The sequence below is a fragment of the Crinia signifera genome, chromosome 5 (genome assembly GCF_055691185.1).
Source record: "Crinia signifera chromosome 5, ASM5569118v1, whole genome shotgun sequence".
Lineage (NCBI taxonomy): Eukaryota > Metazoa > Chordata > Amphibia > Anura > Myobatrachidae > Crinia > Crinia signifera.
This window is the reverse complement of record NC_139221.1, coordinates 299626911-299645547: the sequence shown is the minus strand read 5'-3', so window position 1 is coordinate 299645547 and position 18637 is coordinate 299626911. Positions and strand designations below refer to the sequence as shown.

General features: G+C 46.5%; 1 protein-coding gene across 1 annotated transcript in view; it reads right to left on the bottom strand.

Moving 5' to 3' along the window:
• LOC146081253 (ATP-dependent translocase ABCB1-like) overlaps window positions 1–18637 on the bottom strand; it is a 106247-nt gene that overhangs the window by 35101 nt on the left and 52509 nt on the right. The window contains exons 6-17 of the mRNA XM_083189374.1: window positions 17874–18045; window positions 17670–17794; window positions 17387–17558; window positions 14518–14631; window positions 13356–13466; window positions 12045–12170; window positions 11668–11871; window positions 9851–10021; window positions 7623–7784; window positions 3415–3597; window positions 2526–2672; window positions 1035–1136 (exon numbers count right to left, since the gene is read on the bottom strand). Coding sequence (XP_083045500.1) covers window positions 1035–1136; window positions 2526–2672; window positions 3415–3597; window positions 7623–7784; window positions 9851–10021; window positions 11668–11871; window positions 12045–12170; window positions 13356–13466; window positions 14518–14631; window positions 17387–17558; window positions 17670–17794; window positions 17874–18045 — 1789 coding nt within the window. The remainder of the gene's footprint in view (window positions 1–1034; window positions 1137–2525; window positions 2673–3414; window positions 3598–7622; window positions 7785–9850; window positions 10022–11667; window positions 11872–12044; window positions 12171–13355; window positions 13467–14517; window positions 14632–17386; window positions 17559–17669; window positions 17795–17873; window positions 18046–18637) is intronic.

The following is an 18637-nucleotide window of genomic DNA, read 5'->3' as shown; positions in this document are numbered from 1 at the left end:
ACAACCCCAGTGATCAGCATCCATACAATCCCAGTGATCAGCATCCATACAATCCCAGTGATCAGCATCCATACAACCCCAGTGATCAGTAGCCATACAACCCCAGTGATCAGCATCCATACAACCCCAGTGATCAGCATCCATACAACCCCAGTGATCAGCATCCATACAACCCCAGTGATCAGCATCCATACAACCCCAGTGATCAGCATCCATACAACCCCAGTGATCAGCATCCATACAACCCCAGTGATCAGTAGCCATACAACCCCAGTGATCAGCATCCATACAACCCCAGTGATCAGCATCCATACAACCCCAGTGATCAGCATCCATACAACCCCAGTGATCAGCATCCATACAACCCCAGTGATCAGCATCCATACAACCCCAGTGATCAGTAGCCATACAACCCCAGTGATCAGCATCCATACAACCCCAGTGATCAGCATCCATACAACCCCAGTGATCAGCATCCATACAACCCCAGTGATCAGCATCCATACAACCCCACTGTTCAGCAGCCATACAATCCCAGTGATAAACATCCATACAACCCTAGTGACTAGCAGTTATACAATTCGAGTGACCAGCCTCCATACAAGCCCAGTAAATACCATCATATAGTGCAGACTCAATGACCAGCATCCATACAACCCTAGTGAATAGCAGCCCCCAAACTCCACTGACCAGCATTATATGAGGGGCCTGACAAGCTGTGAAGGGCCATTTCTCCTCATTTTTCCATATCCCTATGACTTTAACCCTTGTCAGCCCTGAACATACTAACTTCCTGTTTCTTCCTTTCATGAAAACCAATCAGACAGATACTGTAAGTGGGCTGCCCGTAGATTCATACGCTCGGCTCTGGAGAACATGCACTATGAAAACACACGGGATACGTCCACAAAACTGACCTACATTCAACTCGGCCTCAACCCCTCAATGTAATTATTTCTCCTGAGATTATTCCCGCTCCTCATCCACCCTCATGCCTAATAACAGGACAGGTGCAAGACACAGGAGGTACCAACCTGAAGGAAAAATGTCACAAAAGTGACAGCTCCGATCACCAGAAATAAGAGGGAGAACATGGAGCTTTTGGATTGCATCTCCTCGGGCGGGCCGGCAAACACCTGCAAAGATAATCTACATGTACTGATAGAGATCCTGTCACATTGCACAATACAGCCTCTCGCTGCTCCCTCTGCAGGTGTGAGCTCATAGACAGACGTTCTGTGTGTCAGTGCAGGGGCGCAGTGCGAAGCTGCGCACTATGGATCTCATGTGACTGCGGCTCTTCCAACCGAGTTCTGGGGCACACTCCATGCTATCGTCTCTGTCCCACCTGCAATAGGGGACAGGACGGCCCCTACCTGGTATTGCTGCGGGAAGTGACGGCCCATCAAGTGCCAAATGGGATTAAGAACTCCCAGGGAGCAACCGGGGAAGTTCAAAGGAAAACTGGTCCGACTTTTTTTTTTTTTTTCGTAATTGGGGGTGAAAACTCCATTTTGTCACTGAGGGCCTGATTCTAGTTCACTCTTTCTGACAAAATCCTTCTTAGATGGACAAAGCTATGTGCACTGCAGGGGGGGCAGATGTAAAATGTGCAGAGAGAATTAGATTTGGGTGAGGTATTTTGTTCTGTGCAGGGTAAATACTGGCTGCTTTATTTTTACACTGCAATATAGATCTCACTTTGAAGTAAAACCCCACCCAAATCTAATTCTCTCTGCACAAGTTACATCTGCCCCACCTGCAGTGCACATGGTTTTGTCCATCTAAGAAGGATTTTGTCAAAAAAAGTGAACTAGAATAAGGCCCTGAGTGACTGGAATGAGGTCCTGGTGTGAACCGCACACATCCGAGTAACCATTGGGTGGCCGTCTTAAGAAAGTTGCCCAATTTTTACTGGCACTGTGAGGCGAGGGCTACAAAGAAATGATTCCCTTTTGCCATGTAAGTGTGTGTGTGGGGGGGGGGGGGGGGGGGGGGCCTTGCAGGTGAGTGGCAGACAGCTCTGAAGACTTGCCCTCTTTTCTGCCTTGAGTGCCACTTGCTTTCAGCAGCCTTCCAGATATTCCAGGAGGGTACTAAGTATGCCAGAGCTGTAAAACTCAGAGATTAGGCAAATATGGAATTTATGTATATCTCTGAATAGGCCACAGAGCGATAGGTCCATTAGACGTTTTGTAAAATGCTGTAATAATAGTAATAATGTAGGTGAAGGGATCAGGCTGAGGAGTTGGAGGAAGTAGTAAATAGGTCCCTAAACAAGGGAAATACGGAATGAATAATCTAAAGTTGGGGAAAACAGGTGGAGCTCTGTAGGGAATGAGTGATCAGAGCAGAGACTGGAGGATGGAGTAGGTTTGGGGGTGGTGGTTGTACAGCGGGAGAGACAAGCAGGAGTGTTTGCGGTACAAACATTACAAGGGTCTAATAAGGAGATAGCCTATAAGAGAAATCATACAATGGTTTCAAAAGGTGACTTGTCATTTGCTTTGTAGCGCTGTACATACCCCGATAATCCTGGAGAATATAATGGCAAACGCCGGCTGTGTGGCTCCGTTGATGATTGCGCTAATGACCCCCACCACAAAGTACGGCCACTCCAGCTTGTTCAGCTTCATTATCTTTAGAAAAGAGACCGGTGGCACCTTTACCGCCTGGAAAGCAGATATTGGCAAAGCGTTATAATCATTCTTGTTTATTTGGGGTTTATTAATGTGATGACAACCCCTTCACATTACTGGGGGAAGTCTGAGTCGCTCGGAAGCTAATTTACGACATTAATGCAAGTAGTTGTTCACCTAATGCGGGTGCGTACGAGCCGAAACCAGCGCCTGCTACTCGTTTCATACCGGCTGCCTCAGCCGCCCCATCGTAAGTGCAAGAGTTCTATCAGAAGCCTTTCCCAGCATGCATCACTTTAGGTGGCCATACATTAGAATGATTTTGGAATCTAAACTCCCCAGCAGCTTCTCAGACACACAATAGATCGTAAGATTTGCAGCTCCAGCATACTGGTCATTAGACGCATCTTCAGGTCATGTGTCAGCAAGTTAAGGCCCCATACACTACGTGATTTGGGCCCGATTTTCACCCGATTACGTCTTATCGGGATGAGAAATTGGGTGAAAGCAGTCCAAATCGCAAGTGTATGATATCCAATCCGATCCGATGCGCAGCCGAATAGGAGGCCGTTGATTGACTGACAGAGCTCTCTCAGCCAATCAGCGGCTGCCCAGTCTTTTGAATAGGATTTTTTCAATTCTGCACACGTGCGCTGTGTGCATAAACTCCCAGGCAGTGATTGGTGCGTCTCAGAAACCAGCGCAGATATGCTGCCACATGAAGGAACAGAAGTCTCACTATTACTGCAGCGGACACATGCTACAGGGAACTCACCTCATCTTTGTCATCCTCCTCTTCCTCGTACCTTGTGTCTTCCTTCACCGATCCTTTCCTAATGCTGCTATGGCGACTGGATTTCCTCCTCACTAGTTTTGTGTCAGTGTATTTGGGAGAATCTTCAATCTCTTTAGATTTCTCTTCTATGTAGCCATCTCTGTCTTTCCCTGCTTCTAATGACTGCAGTGACACAAAGTAACACAATGTTAGGTTGTCTGACGATGGGAAAGCACATACGCAGGAGGGGATGCCGTCATTAGGTCTACAGTGTCTGAGTCCACAGTTAAAAAGGTTGACTAAAGGTTGATGTGCATTACATTGACATGGTCAAAAGGTCGACATAAGCAAAATGTAGACATGGGTTTTTCGTGATTTCTTTTTTAAAATCAACTTCACGGTCAAATGGCAGCGAGCCATGTAAGGGGATGCAGTACACTTATACGAAGCAGGAGAAGAATCATGGGTGGGGGAGGGGCGGGAGGCCCCTTTATGTGTGGTCCCACTTACTTGCTGCTTGAAATCGCCAGTACACGCTGCCGCTGTGACAGAGGGGGTTATTCAGGTTGATTCGCAAGGCTGCGAATTCGCATCTTTGCGAGTCCACCAAACCCCGCCCGGCGAACGCACGCCCCACCGCCGCCCCAGCAAAGTGCGGCTTCGCCCGCACAGCAGCGAATGGATGTTTTGCATAAACATCCATTCGCTTTGCTGGGGTGTCCGCCCACATCATTCGATGATCACCGACCATCGAATGATGTTTAGTGTGCACGCTTATATAAGCGACTTTTGAGTTACTTACATTTGCGTGCACACTGGCGTGATATGGGCGGGCAGCTGACATCCGGTGATGTCAGCTACCCGCCCCCCACACCCGCGTCACTGCCTCATTACCATGAGAACGCCCAGCATATGGTAATGGGCCAGCCCGGCGCTCCCCGCCCATCTCCGACCCCCCTCGCTGCCATGGGTGCGTGCACCCGGCGACCCGAAACGTTGCTGTGGGTGCACGCACCATGCGCAGGAACACGCCTGCGCATGCGCAGACGCACAACATCGGTACTGCGTGCAAATGTGCGCAGTACCGATTCAATCTGAATAAGGCCCAGAATCTCCTGCTGAACATGGGGACAATGCAGCCATTTTCCCTGTGATTTCTGTAGTGCGCACGCTCCATGTTCCTGGTAATATCTTACAGAGAAGTAAGTATTGGGAACAGGGTGGTCCTTCCTGGACCCAGATCAGCGCTTACTGAGCGATATTGTTCACATTATCGTCTAGTGTGTACACTCAATATCATTGCACTGGCATTGACAAGTGTGTACCACTGCCCGCACCCCCTCCCCCCCCCCCCCCCCCCCCCCCGCCGGGTCCCTGTCACTGCTAATATCGGCATCGGTGGGGGACTCGTGGGTACGTGGCTAATGTTTTCTGATTTTTTTAACACCAAACCCCCCTTTTTTTTGTGTGTGTGAAGTTGAATGTTTGCTTTTAATAAAAAAATGAATCTTAGGCAATGAAATATGTGCTGTATTTTTAGGTAAACAGAATGCATCCCCTTTTTTTATACATTTTTTTAAAAAATGACCTTCCACGGCCTTAAAATGTGTATCTTATAGTGTAGCTTTTACCATAGAATCATTGATAGTGAAGACAACCATAACTTGTTGGAAATGTTGAATACAGTATTTTATGTTTTATCCCCAGTGGACCACAAGAGGGCGCCATTCCACTATAATCTATAAAGGCTCTTTTCTAACTGCTGAGAAGCAATTTATTAGGAGTTACTTGCCTGTAAGGAAGGGAGCGATCGCACTGATCAAACGCCTCCTGTAACTGACTCTGGCAGATGGATACACGGAGCCCCCTGTGCAGGCCACTTCCTAGCGCACAGTAATTGCTAAGGTTATTTTTATATAGGGGGCACACCCCCCTCATTAGGCCACGCCCCCTTCATTACCGGGGCCCGGGCAAGCTCTGCCCTGACCATGATCTTATTTACTCCCAGTGAAATTCAAAAGCTAATAAGTTTTTATAACTACATTAGTTTATACAAGGTACAGTAGATAAGCATTTCATTTACTGCTGTACCTCCCAAGACCCAGGTCAAAGTTTGTGGCCCCTACCCATGTAATATCATCATCTCACAACAGCCGCAACATTATTACTGGTCCCGGTATCATCATTCGTATGCTGTCATTATAAATGACAGGAAGCAGAGGGAACCTGCCTTATTCAGTGTGTGATCTCAGGGGTGCGGGGAACACCAGACACATAAGGTAGGGGAATAACTATTCTTGCTGATAATAGGGAAGGTTGTGCCGATACTGTAAGGCAGAAGCATCAGCAGCCACCATTATTAAGGCAGCCCTTGGCGAGTGATATTTCCGAGCAGCGCGTCAAGACACAGACTCCAGAGCTGCATTGAGTATGTTAGTCCCTACCCTGTAAGAAAGGTCCTGCTACTGTCTGTAATAGAGCCACATCATGGACCATCTGCCACTTTGCAGAGTTGGAGTCCACTATGCTCTTTCTGCAGCATGGGGATTGGACCCCACACTTCATGCAAGTCCCTTTACCCCTAACATCAGACTACTGGCCCAATACAAATCACCTCTCCTACTCAAAGCTGGACCTCTCCCCTCTTTGCCAGACCTTTGTGTTGTACTACCTGCAGCCAGACTCACTGCCTTGGATCCGCAGTCTGGGATTCTGTTCCGTAGCCCTCCCACGCAGTCACCTGTTCCTCTTGGTGTCTTGTGTCTGATTGCATTCACCCTCATTACCCTCAGTACTACTGGTGACTTGTGTTTCATTATATTCAGCTGTATTACCTTAAACCTCCCAGTGCCTCCTTCTTCATTTCAATATGCCATGGTATCCTCTAGTCCAGTGGTTCCCAACCTTTGTTCTCTCCCGTACCCCTTGATTAGGCTTTTTATCGAAGAGTACCCCCTCCTCTCAATTTGAAATATAGACAGTACTTGAGTGGAGTGGAAGTGAGCGGTATGCGTATCCTTATGCATGTCCTTATATTAAGGAGTTACGGACAGGAATCGTGCCCTTCCATGTCTAGCCGCTGGTTGTGTATTGTCTCCAGGGTTCCCACTTACACCTGTAGTATTAATGCTGCTGCTTCCTCCACCCATGTCAGTGCAGATGATTGCTGATGTCTGAGGGCAGCATGGGAAGCTCCCCGTGGATTGCTGGTCAGGCAAAAGCACAAGGAAACACTGATGACGCTGAAGACAGAACCATAAGTGACATAACATGGTTCTTCTTCATGGCAATGGGTCTTCTTCTGCCATCGAAATACTTTTTTTCATCTTCCGCCATTACCAATATTATTTTCGAGTACCCCCAACTGGTATGCAGAGTACCCCCAGGGGTACTAGTACCCCAGGTTGGGAACCACTGCTCTAGTCTCTTGGTGCCTCGTACAGTCACAGCACTCCAGGCACCCTGGGCCTCCATATACTCTAACATATTATTCTCTCACATTCCCACTTTCCATTTACTCCATCTCCTTAAAGCTACTCCAATACTCAGGGGTATATGTATTAAGCTTGGTGAAGTGATAAAGTGTCTGGTTTTTATCACTGGCCAATCAGCTCCTAACTGTAATTTTTCAAACCAAGCCTGTAACTTCACAGTTATGAGCTGATTGGCCGGTGATAAAAACCAGACACTTTATCACTTCACCGAGCTTAATAAATCTGGCCCTCAGTGCCTCTATCCATGTACCTTATGCCTCACTACAACTATCTGTACAGCCTCCGTATCACTTTCCTGAAGGTCATGTCTGGTGCTTACTCAGAAGGCTATGACATTATTGGTGTCAGCAGTAAATCCCTACATCCTTGAAGGAGTTACTTTTACTACTTCAAGACTCAGTGAATCTATTTAAGTACCTCGTGCCTCACTTTAACTATCTGTATATCCTACTTATCAAACATGGTCCTGATGGTTGCGTAGGGCACTTACTGTACTTGGGAGGCCATGACATGTGTGGTGTCCTCAGTACATCCCATAATCCTTATCGGAGTCCAGGGAGAAAGCCGGCACTATGCGGGGGTTCCACACCAAACCACCATTGACCGCCCCGGATCCATAATATTCCTGAGGTTCCTGGCCACATGTGCAGCAGCACAGTATATACTAGATAGGTCTGTATGACAGTTGTACTCTCTGATTAATGTTCCACCCACCTGCATGGTGACCAGCTTATAGTAAATCCCTTCTCTCTGCATGAGCTCACTGTGGCTTCCCTGCTCCACAATGACCCCCTCATGAAATCCAGCGATAGTGTCTGCGTTTCGGATGGTTGACAAGCGGTGGGCGATGACGATGGTGGTCCGGCCTTCCCTAGCCTGTAAGGAAAAGGAAGACTTCTGGTTATCGAAACTTGATTTGAGGTTCCCAACTGAATCATGGAGAGTTCTACACATCAAAACACACAGTGAGGATTGTCCTATCCGACCATGGGGGTCCATGTACTTAGTCTTGGAGAGATAAAGTACCAGCCAATTAGCTCTTAACTGTCACCATTCAAACACAGATTGTAACATCAGAGTTAGGAGCTGATTCCCTGGTACTTTACCTCCATCCACTTTATCTCTCCCCAAGGATTATTACATTCCTTATTTAGTATAATTGGCTTCCATACAATGAGATTAGTTTTCCTGTGTAGAATTTAGGAAAAACACAATACATGAATATTTCAGTGAATGAAGACATTGAAAAGTCGACAGATAGATGTAGTTGGAGATAGATGTAGTTGGGGATAGATGTAGTTGGGGATAGAGGTAGTTGGGGATAGATGTAGTTGGGGATAGATGTAGTTGGAGATAGATGTAGTTGGGGATAGATGTAGTTGGGGATAGAGGTAGTTGGGGATAGATGTAGTTGGGGATAGATGTAGTTGGGGATAGATGTAGTTGGGGATAGATGTAGTTGGAGATAGATGTAGTTGGGGATAGAGGTAGTTGGATATAGATGTAGTTGGGGATAGATGTAGTTGGGGATAGATGTAGTTGGGGATAGATGTAGTTGGAGATAGATGTAGTTGGATATAGATGTAGTTGGGGATAGATGTAGTTGGGGATAGATGTAGTTGGGGATAGATGTAGTTGGGGATAGATGTAGTTGGGGATAGATGTAGTTGGATATAGATGTAGTTGGGGATAGATGTAGTTGGGGATAGATGTAGTTGGGGATAGATGTAGTTGGGGATAGATGTAGTTGGGGATAGATGTAGTTGGATATAGATGTAGTTGGGGATAGATGTAGTTGGGGATAGATGTAGTTGGAGATAGATGTAGTTGGATATAGATGTAGTTGGGGATAGATGTAGTTGGAGATAGATGTAGTTGGAGATAGATGTAGTTGGAGATAGATGTAGTTGGGGATAGATGTAGTTGGGGATAGATGTAGTTGGGGATAGATGTAGTTGGGGATAGATGTAGTTGGAGATTGATGTAGTTGGGGATAGATGTAGTTGGGGAGAGATGTAGTTGGGGAGAGATGTAGTTGGGGAGAGATGTAGTTGGGGATAGATGTAGTTGGGGATAGATGTAGTTGGGGATAGATGTAGTTGGGGATAGATGTAGTTGGAGATAGATGTAGTTGGAGATAGATGTAGTTGAGGATAGATGTAGTTGAGGATAGATGTAGTTGGAGATAGATGTAGTTGGGGATAGAGGTAGTTGGGGATAGAGGTAGTTGGGGATAGAGGTAGTTGGGGATAGAGGTAGTTGGGGATAGAGGTAGTTGGAGATAGAGGTAGTTGGGGATAGAGGTAGTTGGGGATAGAGGTAGTTGGGGATAGAGGTAGTTGAGGATAGATGTAGTTGGGGATAGATGTAGTTGGGGATAGAGGTAGTTGGAGATAGAGGTAGTTGGGGATAGAGGTAGTTGGGGATAGAGGTAGTTGGGGATAGATGTAGTTGGGGATAGAGGTAGTTGGAGATAGAGGTAGTTGGGGATAGAGGTAGTTGGGGATAGAGGTAGTTGGGGATAGATGTAGTTGGGGATAGATGTAGTTGGGGATAGAAGTAGTTGGGGATAGATGTAGTTGGGGATAGATGTAGTTGGAGATAGATGTCATTGGGGATAGATGTAGTTGGAGATAGATGTAGTTGGGGATAGATGTAGTTGGGGATAGAAGTAGTTGGAGATAGATGTCATTGGGGATAGATGTAGTTGGGGATAGAAGTAGTTGGGGATAGATGTAGTTGGGGATGGATGTAGTTGGAGATAGATGTACTGTAGTTGGGGATAGATGTAGTTGGATATAGATGTAGTTGGGGATTCTTACTGAATGCTACTATACAAGCTGTTATGACCACTTGTGTTACGCTATAGTTAATGTAGCCATGAAATGCTGCTCAGGGAGACTCTTATTTAACACATGTGATTCCGTGATCTACTGTAGTACCTTATCCAGGGCCGCCTGCACGACAGATTCACTCTCAGTGTCCAATGCAGAAGTGGCCTCATCAAGGAGGAGAATTTTGGGGTTGCGAACCAGCGCCCTTGCGATAGCGATCCTCTGTTTCTGCCCTCCGCTCAGTTGCGCTCCTCTCGCTCCTACCAGGGTGTCGTATTTCTGAAAATATATACTTACATCACTAAACAAGGACATAGACTACATACAGTAACCGGTCTACAAAGATCCATCATATAGCTGTCGCTATGGGCAAAAAAGGTGCCGGAGGACCTCCAGGCAGTTGGGATTCTGATGGTCAGTAGACCAATGTCAGAATCCTGACTGTTAAAAGCCCGACTTACAAGGCTACTCTCTCTTGTGGGGGTCCACGACTGGGATACTCGCATGGCGAAAACGCTGGGCGTTCCCATGGTAATCGCCGGGTGACGAGGGCGCTGAGGGTGGGCAGCTGACATCACCGGATGTCAGCTGCCTGCTCATTTCAGTCAAAAAGTGACCATCGAAAGATAAGGGTGTTCCCCTGCAGGCTGTGAATAGATGTTTATGTTAAACATCCATTTGCAGCCAGTGCATGCGAACACACGCTGTGAATGGGTTGTGGCCTGGCCACCATTCGCAAAGCGGAGCTCGGTGGACTTGCAAGGCTGTGAATTTCGCAGCATTGCGAATCAACCAGAATAACCCCATATACAGTATACAAGTGTCATAAATGACATTAATCAGCACAGTCTCCTTGTGCATCCTAGTCGCATTGCGTCTTGACTAAGATGCATTTTCAACAAAAAGACTCCCGACGCTAGCAGATTTGCACAGGACCTGGCGACTAACTTGCACCAGCCTTCTAGCGATGAATGGCGTATTGATGCTATAGATGTATGGGGACCAGATACTACCCTGTATAAAAAGGGGCATGGAAGGTAGGGACACCAAAATAATGATGCCACTATACAAGGCACTGGTTAGACCTCATCTAGAATTTGGAGTACAATTTTGGGCTCCTCAATACAAAAAGGACATTATAGAACTGGAAATAGTTCAGAGAAGGGAACCGAGCTAATAAAAGGGTTGGAGTCATTAAACTATGAGGACAGATATGCCGAATTAGGAAGGTTTACACTGGAAGAGAGAGACGTTTACAGGGAGAAATGCTTAACATGTACAAATATATCAGGGGACGACTGTCAGACACTCTACTTTGAGGTTGGAGACCAGGACACGTGGGCATGAGCTCAGGCTGGAGGAAAGAAGATTTCGTACCCTTCAAAGGAAAAGCATTTTTACGGCATTCTCTTCCAGAAGAAGTGGTGTCGGGAGACACAATAAATACATTAAAATTAAGGTTGGACAAGTATTTATTGGATACAAACATCCAGGGGTACAACCGATAAACATTGTTTAGCCCAAAGTGGAATCGAATTTAAAAAATTCAAAAGGAGATTTAACATCTAGACAACACCCTCTAAGGCAGGCATGTCCAAGCTGCGGCCCTCCATATGTTGTGAAACTACACATCCCAGCATGCTTGCCATAGTATTGCTATAAGGGAATTCTAAAACTATTGCAAGGCATGCTGGGATGTGTAGTTTCACAACAGCTGGAGGGCCGCAGGTTGGACATGCCTGCTCTAAGGGGTCCTAAAAAAAGGTTGAACTTGATGCTTCCGACGCCGCAGGCACTGTTAAGCACGCCCCACCCACACCTATTAGACTATGCAATAGGAATCCAGGAGGTGGGCTTAATAGTGTATAATGGTTTACATCTAGAAAGCATTTTTAGATTCAAAAATATTATAAAACATTACATACATTGGGCAGCTTCATGATAAAATTGTAGGCATTCGCTTCCTTGGTGGCTCGTTCAATTTCCTCCATGGTGACATCTTCCCGGCCAAAGCGGATATTCTCAGCAATCGTGGTGTCAAACAGAACGGGTTCTTGGCTCACCACACCAATCATCTCTCTTAAGTACCTGGTATTGAGATTCCGAATGTCCTGCCCATCAATAGTGATCTACAAGAAAAATACATGTTTAAAATAAAGCGGATACCGAAAAAGTAGCACAAAATATCAACTTTAACTCAAATTGTATTCTTTTTCTGCATTTTGACAGCAACATTGGAGCAATTCGCTATTATTTTTGGCCGATGTACCGAGTTTAAAAAATATATATTACGTGCACTTACCGCGCCTTCCTCAGGATCATAGAACCGTTGGATGAGTTGGACTGTTGTACTCTTGCCGCAACCGCTGCTCCCTACTAGGGCTACTGTCTTTCCAGTAGGGACTTTAAGATTCAAGCCTTTCAAAACCTTTAATGACAACATTGAAGGAATTAGTGACAACACAGATGCATGGGAAGTTAAAAAAAATTCCTGCGACTGGATTTGCAGGTGAATCCCCGATCCAGTTACATTGTTTGCAAGCTGTGCTAAGCCATTTGTAGGCTTGTAAAGGGCGGGATTCCTCTCTGGAGGGGCGGCGTATAACTGATCGATGGGCTCCGAAAATTAGCAACTGAATCAGGCCCTAAGTCTCCCCACAGCGCCCCTTATTCTAGTTGACTCGGACGGATGTGTATTTCCGGACAGGACCGAGTGTTCTTAGCCCCGCCTACAGTACGGACCGCTCACACCGTCCGAACGCGGTAAGACGCTGAGCGAACGGACCACGAGTGGATGTTTCGTGTGAACACCTCCTCCATCTGTGGGAACCTCCCCCATCCTCCGATGGTCGCCGACCATCGAATGGTGCTCCAGACCACTCGGAGATGTTTCCGTATGAAAGCAGGGATATGGGCGGGCAGCTGACCTCCGGCTATGTCAGCTGTCCGACCCCCACACGTGAGTCACGGCCGCTGGGAACGGTGTTCCCAGTGTTTTCATCGGAACGCCCATGAGACGCGGGGTGTACGCATATGGTTATGAGCCCAAACAGCCCTTCACGCCCCTCTCCACCCCCTGCTCAGAGGGTTCTGACCGATCATTTTCTGCACGGAACTCACTCCGTTTTCAGACGTGCAACGCATTCGCACATGCGCAGATACGCCTCTGCACATGCGCAAATAACAAACATCGGCCGTCCAACCGCACACAAAGCCGTCCGACTCAATCAGAATAAGAGCCAGAGAACGTGTGCTAAGTAATGTGATGTCATCATTGGTTTTAAACGCTTTATTTACATGAAATAAAACGGGACTTGTTATGTACATATCTACATTAAGGGGGTTATTCTGGTCGATTTGCAAAGCTGCGAATTCGAAACCTTGCGAGTCCACCAAACCCTGCCTTGCGAATGGTGGCCTGTCCTCCAATCATTCGCAATGGCGAATATTTTGGCCCGTGTGAACGGACAAGAATCAGGCCCCTAGTGTTGTCCCTCTCTGGCCCCCGCCACTGCAGATGATTTTCTGCAGCCATAGACAGCGCTCACTGGAGGGACTTGCAATCTGGTCCTCACTTACAGTTCTATACTAATGCCGGATTGGATTCACAAACCTGAATGTCAGGTCGGGATGGATAACTAAATTTCACATTTCTGAATTCGATGTCTCCCGTAATCTTGTCGGGTTTAAATCCTCCCGTTGAAAAGCTGTCTATTTTTGGGACCTGTATGAAAAAAGTACAGTAGTTTAGCATTTATACAATACCTGTATTTACACACACTGCAGCACTTGTATATACAGTATGGCTTGCAATCTTGCTTATATAATGAACATAGTTTTATTATATATCTGGAATATAATAAACTGCATCTAACAGATACACTGTAAATAAATAACAATGGGAGGTATTCCTTTTAAAAATAACACTGTCAGAAAGATACACAAATGTCAAGACAATAAGAAGTTATGTTGCAGAAGGATGTGTGAAAGGCTGGACCAATCAGAAATGATGCCGTGGAAGGATGTGTGAAAGGCTGGACCAATCAGAAATGATGCCGTGGAAGGATGTGTGAAAGGCTGGACCAAGCAGAAATGATGCCGTGGAAGGATGTGTGAAAGGCTGGACCAATCAGAAATGATGCCGTGGAAGGATGTGTGAAAGGCTGGACCAATCAGAATTGATGCCGTGGAAGGATGTGTGAAAGGCTGGATAGGGCCCTGCGATGAGCTGCGCCTGACACCGCGTATGCGAGGTTAAGAGCTGACCCGCCGCCGACCGTACGCTGAGTGCGATCCGTAGCCCATAAGCTACAATGAGCTACCGCCACCTCGGAATGGCGGTAGCCCAGGGATGCGAAGCGCTGCTGCCCGATATTGATACATTGGCCAGCTTTGCATCCCCCATAGAAACCTATGGGGGATGCGGCCGGCGGCGGTTCAGGAGGGATCGCAGCAGGGACCGGAGATTCTTGCTGTAGTCCCTCCTACATACATTCGGGTGATACTTAATATTTGAAGCTAACCCCCAAAAACGGGGATTTAGCCGCAAATATTGAGATAAATGAGCCCTATAGACAGGACAGAACATGACCTGGGCATATATTACATTATTGGTTTGTTTTATTGTAATAAGTTTGTACATTTTTATAAAGCATTTTCTTTAGGGAGATTTTCAAATAACTTTATATTACTACTATGACTATAAATATAACTACATTATACCGCCTATAGATGTAAACTCAAAAAACTTGATTGAAATATTAAAAATGACTTACATTATCAATAATATTAAATATTGTATATGCTGCTCCCCTGGCATTTGAAAAGGCTTCAATATTGGGTGCGGCTTGTCCCACAGTAAATGCTCCAATAATCACTGCAAAGAACACCTGAAAGATGGATAAAACAACGGAACAGGAGCTTGCGATAAGTCGTAAATGAGGAGAAATGCTACATAATGTACTGTGATACACACACCTCATTCACAGTAAGATGTAATGTCTATAAACCACAGGTACAAGTTATGGTAATGTACATGTTTATACCTGCAATACAAGTGTATACCTACAGTAGGCCTTAACTGCTCCTCAGGATCTACCAACAGGTCACATTTTCCACACCACTGGTGCACAGGTGCGGTCATTACTGTCACATATTCCAGACCCCCTAGCTGGTGCACAGGTGCGGTCATTACTGTCACATTTTCCAGACCCCCTAGCTGGTGCACAGGTGCGGTCAGTACTGTCACATTTTCAAACATGTGCTGCAGTCATTCCTAACCGACAAAATCTAGATCTGGATTTACAGGTGGCCTGGAAAAAATGGACTGTTGGTAGATCTCGAGGACTGGTTTGGCCACCCCTGAACTACTGTACAATATCAATGTTCTGATGTCATTGCTTATAACGGGTATATTACAAATAATAGTCCCAGTCGCTTATTTTCATTTATTTATTTTTAACAATCTTAAAATCACAGGAAAGGGTAAGGGAGACAAAGCCAAAACGTGATGGATGGGAAGGATGGATTCATACCTCCCAACAACGAGGTCTTCAAGATCGGGACACTCACACGGCGGGGCGTCCCAACAGACCGGGAAGTATATGGAAAAACATAAAACATCTATGACCTTCTATAAGACTTCATATGGCCACGGAACCTCTCCATGAAATTAGTATAAGCAGGGCCGGCGCCACCACTAGGCAGCTCTAGGCATTTGCCTAGGGCGCCGGCACCTGGAGGGCAGCAGTTCGCCCCTTACCCCCAGCGAACTGTATAAAAAAATTGCTGCCCCGGCGTCCCTGCAGTGCTGGGGCGGTCAGGGGTGTCCGTGCCGTAGGGGTACCTAAGGCGCCGTCATGTGTATAAAGCTGTCTGCGGCCGGCGGGGTCCCTGTAGTGAATAGCAAATAACTAGCGCTATGCGCGCGGCGGCGCCGGAAGCGCTAGTCATTTGCTATTCACTACAGGGACCCCGCCGGCCGCAGCCAGCTTTATACCCATGACAGCGCCGTAGGTACCCCTACGGCACGGACACCCCTGACCGCCCCAGCACTGCAGGGACACCGGGGCAGCAATTTTTTTACACAGGTACCCCTCCCTCCCCCCGGCACCGGGGCGCCCCCACCCCGACTCGCCTGGGGCGCTCCGGTGCCTTGCACCGGCCCTGAGTATAAGAATGGAAGTGCAGAAAATCCAATCTCACTTGGGGCCTATTTAGTACTATTACCAATGGCACACCAAAACCCAACATTCCAGTGATGTGGAATGTATTCTTAGAGAACTGGGAACACTCACTAGGACAGGGGATCCAGTAAAAGACGCTCCTGTTAATAAATAAGAGAGAGAGAGAGAGAGAGCGGAGGGAGGTAGATTTCAAAACTCCTATTCTCTCAGTCAGTGGCTGCCCTATTCATTTCATTGCATAGGAGTTTGGAAATCTCCTGCCGCCTCCGGATTCTCTCTCTGTGTGCCAGCGGCAGCAGTGCAGTGGGGGTTTATGGGAGGCAGGGGTGCGGGAGATGCTGGTGTCAGGATATGGCCACATCGTTCATCATGTCTACACATGGAACAATGTGGCCATGATCTTGCAGGTTGGGTCGTTCACTTTTGCCTGATGAAGGGATCAGCAGGATCAATGATCGGACCGTCATCCAGTCCACACATGGTAATTTTTTAAACGAGCGATCATTCTGATCGGTTGGAACGGGCCATATTGTTTAAAAAATGTTACTGTGTGTGGGCACCTTAACCAGATGAAATGCACAAAGTTGGTCAATGTTGTAAGTACTCAGTGGCATAACAATGTCCAAGCGGTGGCTTCGCCAGCACCGCCGGGCGCAGGGTCTCTGCAGATTCTTTTGGCTGTGAAGACTGGACCCAGCAGTAGCATCGCAGGTGCCATATTTTTGCACGTACGTGACCGCAGCTGACAGCAGACGCACACCCCAATGACGGCAATGACACGCCTGAGTTTTTGCCATCACTCAACCGATAACACCTTCAAACGGTCACTTCCTGCCAATCCCTTTCCTATGAAATCCTCATTGGGAACAGTATCACAGCGGCACCTTGGAACAAGCGCAGTCTGCTGATCTCTTACTAGCTGGAACATGGGCCATTGCGTACAAACGTGAATTAGGCCCATTGCAGGGTGATAGCGGTAGGCTGCGATTTTGTGTCACGTGCAGAAGATATTCTGCAATAGGCTTGTGTTATATAACTATATTACTTATTTCATGAGATATCTGCTGGTTCTCCATGGTTAACAGGGCTTAATAAATACTGCGGGCCCTAGGTAGGGAGAGAGATGGAGACTTGCTGAATTGTACTGTACATAGGCCTGAGGGTATACTTCAATGTACAGCAGATGACACACAACTCTATAATGAAATTACTCCTGAAATTCATGGGTTGTGTGCTAACGCCTAATAAACTATTACGTATATTTGCATAATATAATGTATACAGCAGGCATGTCCAATGTTGGCCCTCCAGATGTTTTGAAACTACACATCCCAGTATGCTTTGCAATAGTTTTAGCATTCTCTAATAGCAAAACTGTGGCAAAGCATGCTGGGATGTGTAGTTTCACAACATCTGGAGGGCCAACGTTGGACATGCCTGGTATACAGCTTTTACTTACCGTGAGCACATTTCCAATAGAGAACTCCTTAGCTACAATCAGACTGGTACCATACCAGAAGGCCAATGCGTAGGATGCATATATCATTAAGTATGCAAATCCTATGGACACGTTGGCAGTGATGGCCTTGTTGATCCCTATCCTTTTGGCTTCTTCTAAATTCTTTTTATACCTGTAACATAGATGCAAGTCCCATAAACACTATGTAAAGGAGATATAACCATCATTCACAACAAGACTCTATTGTGATAGCGGCAGTGCCGCTGTTAGTGAGTGCCGGCACCTTTGGATCTCTTTATCTTGCCCACCAAAGGCTATGACAGTCCGAACCGCAGCAAGGACCTCCTCAGCCACCGCTCCAGCTTTGGCGTAAGCGGTCATCTCCTTGTTAGTGAACGCTGACAATATCTGTGGACAAACAATGACACATAAACAAAAAGTTACATGTTTTTGACAAAGGAAAATAAAAATAGGGAAACTCTCCCACCTTTGCCCAGAGGGCAGCCGACAGCGCCATGAGTGGACTAATTGCCAGAATAACCAACGTCAACTTCCAGCCTTTGATGAACCCAATAATAATGCCGGTCAGGAAAGTAGTTAATGACTGAATCAACAGGGCAATTTTTGAGCCAATTCCTTCATTAATTTTTTGCACATCCCTGAAAAACAAATGAAAACATATGAGGGTAGATCAATAAGTACCTGTGTTGGAAGACAGGTGGCGTTGCTGAGGGAAGTTGGTATTACTATCATGTACTACCATCTTTCAAACAACGCCATACCAACGCCACCAGGGTACCTTTTATTTGGGGTTAAGAAAAAAACGGAAAGGAACACTGTGTAAAAATGAAGGCCTTAACGGGTGTACGTGTATTATTTTTCTGATCGCTTTAGGCAAGATGATGTTTGATTTGGCGCACACAGTTAAATGTATTTCCTCCAGCAGGTAAATGATATACAGATATTATTGTGCTTCCCTTTATATGAAAACAGCAATCTGCTTTGTAACATAAGAGGAAGAAAAATCCCCAAAAATATGGAGACTATTTATCAAGGCAGGGGCGTAACTAGATATTCATAGGCCGAATACCAAAGGTTTTTAAGGGCCCCCTCAGTGGCGTAACTACTGTAAGGCAGCCCCAGCTGCTGCTTGGAGTAGCAAACAGCAGCAGGATCTGTGTGGGCGCTGGCACTCGCTCAACGCACTGACATGCTGCTGCCTGCCGCTGCTCACTATTAAAATACATCGCA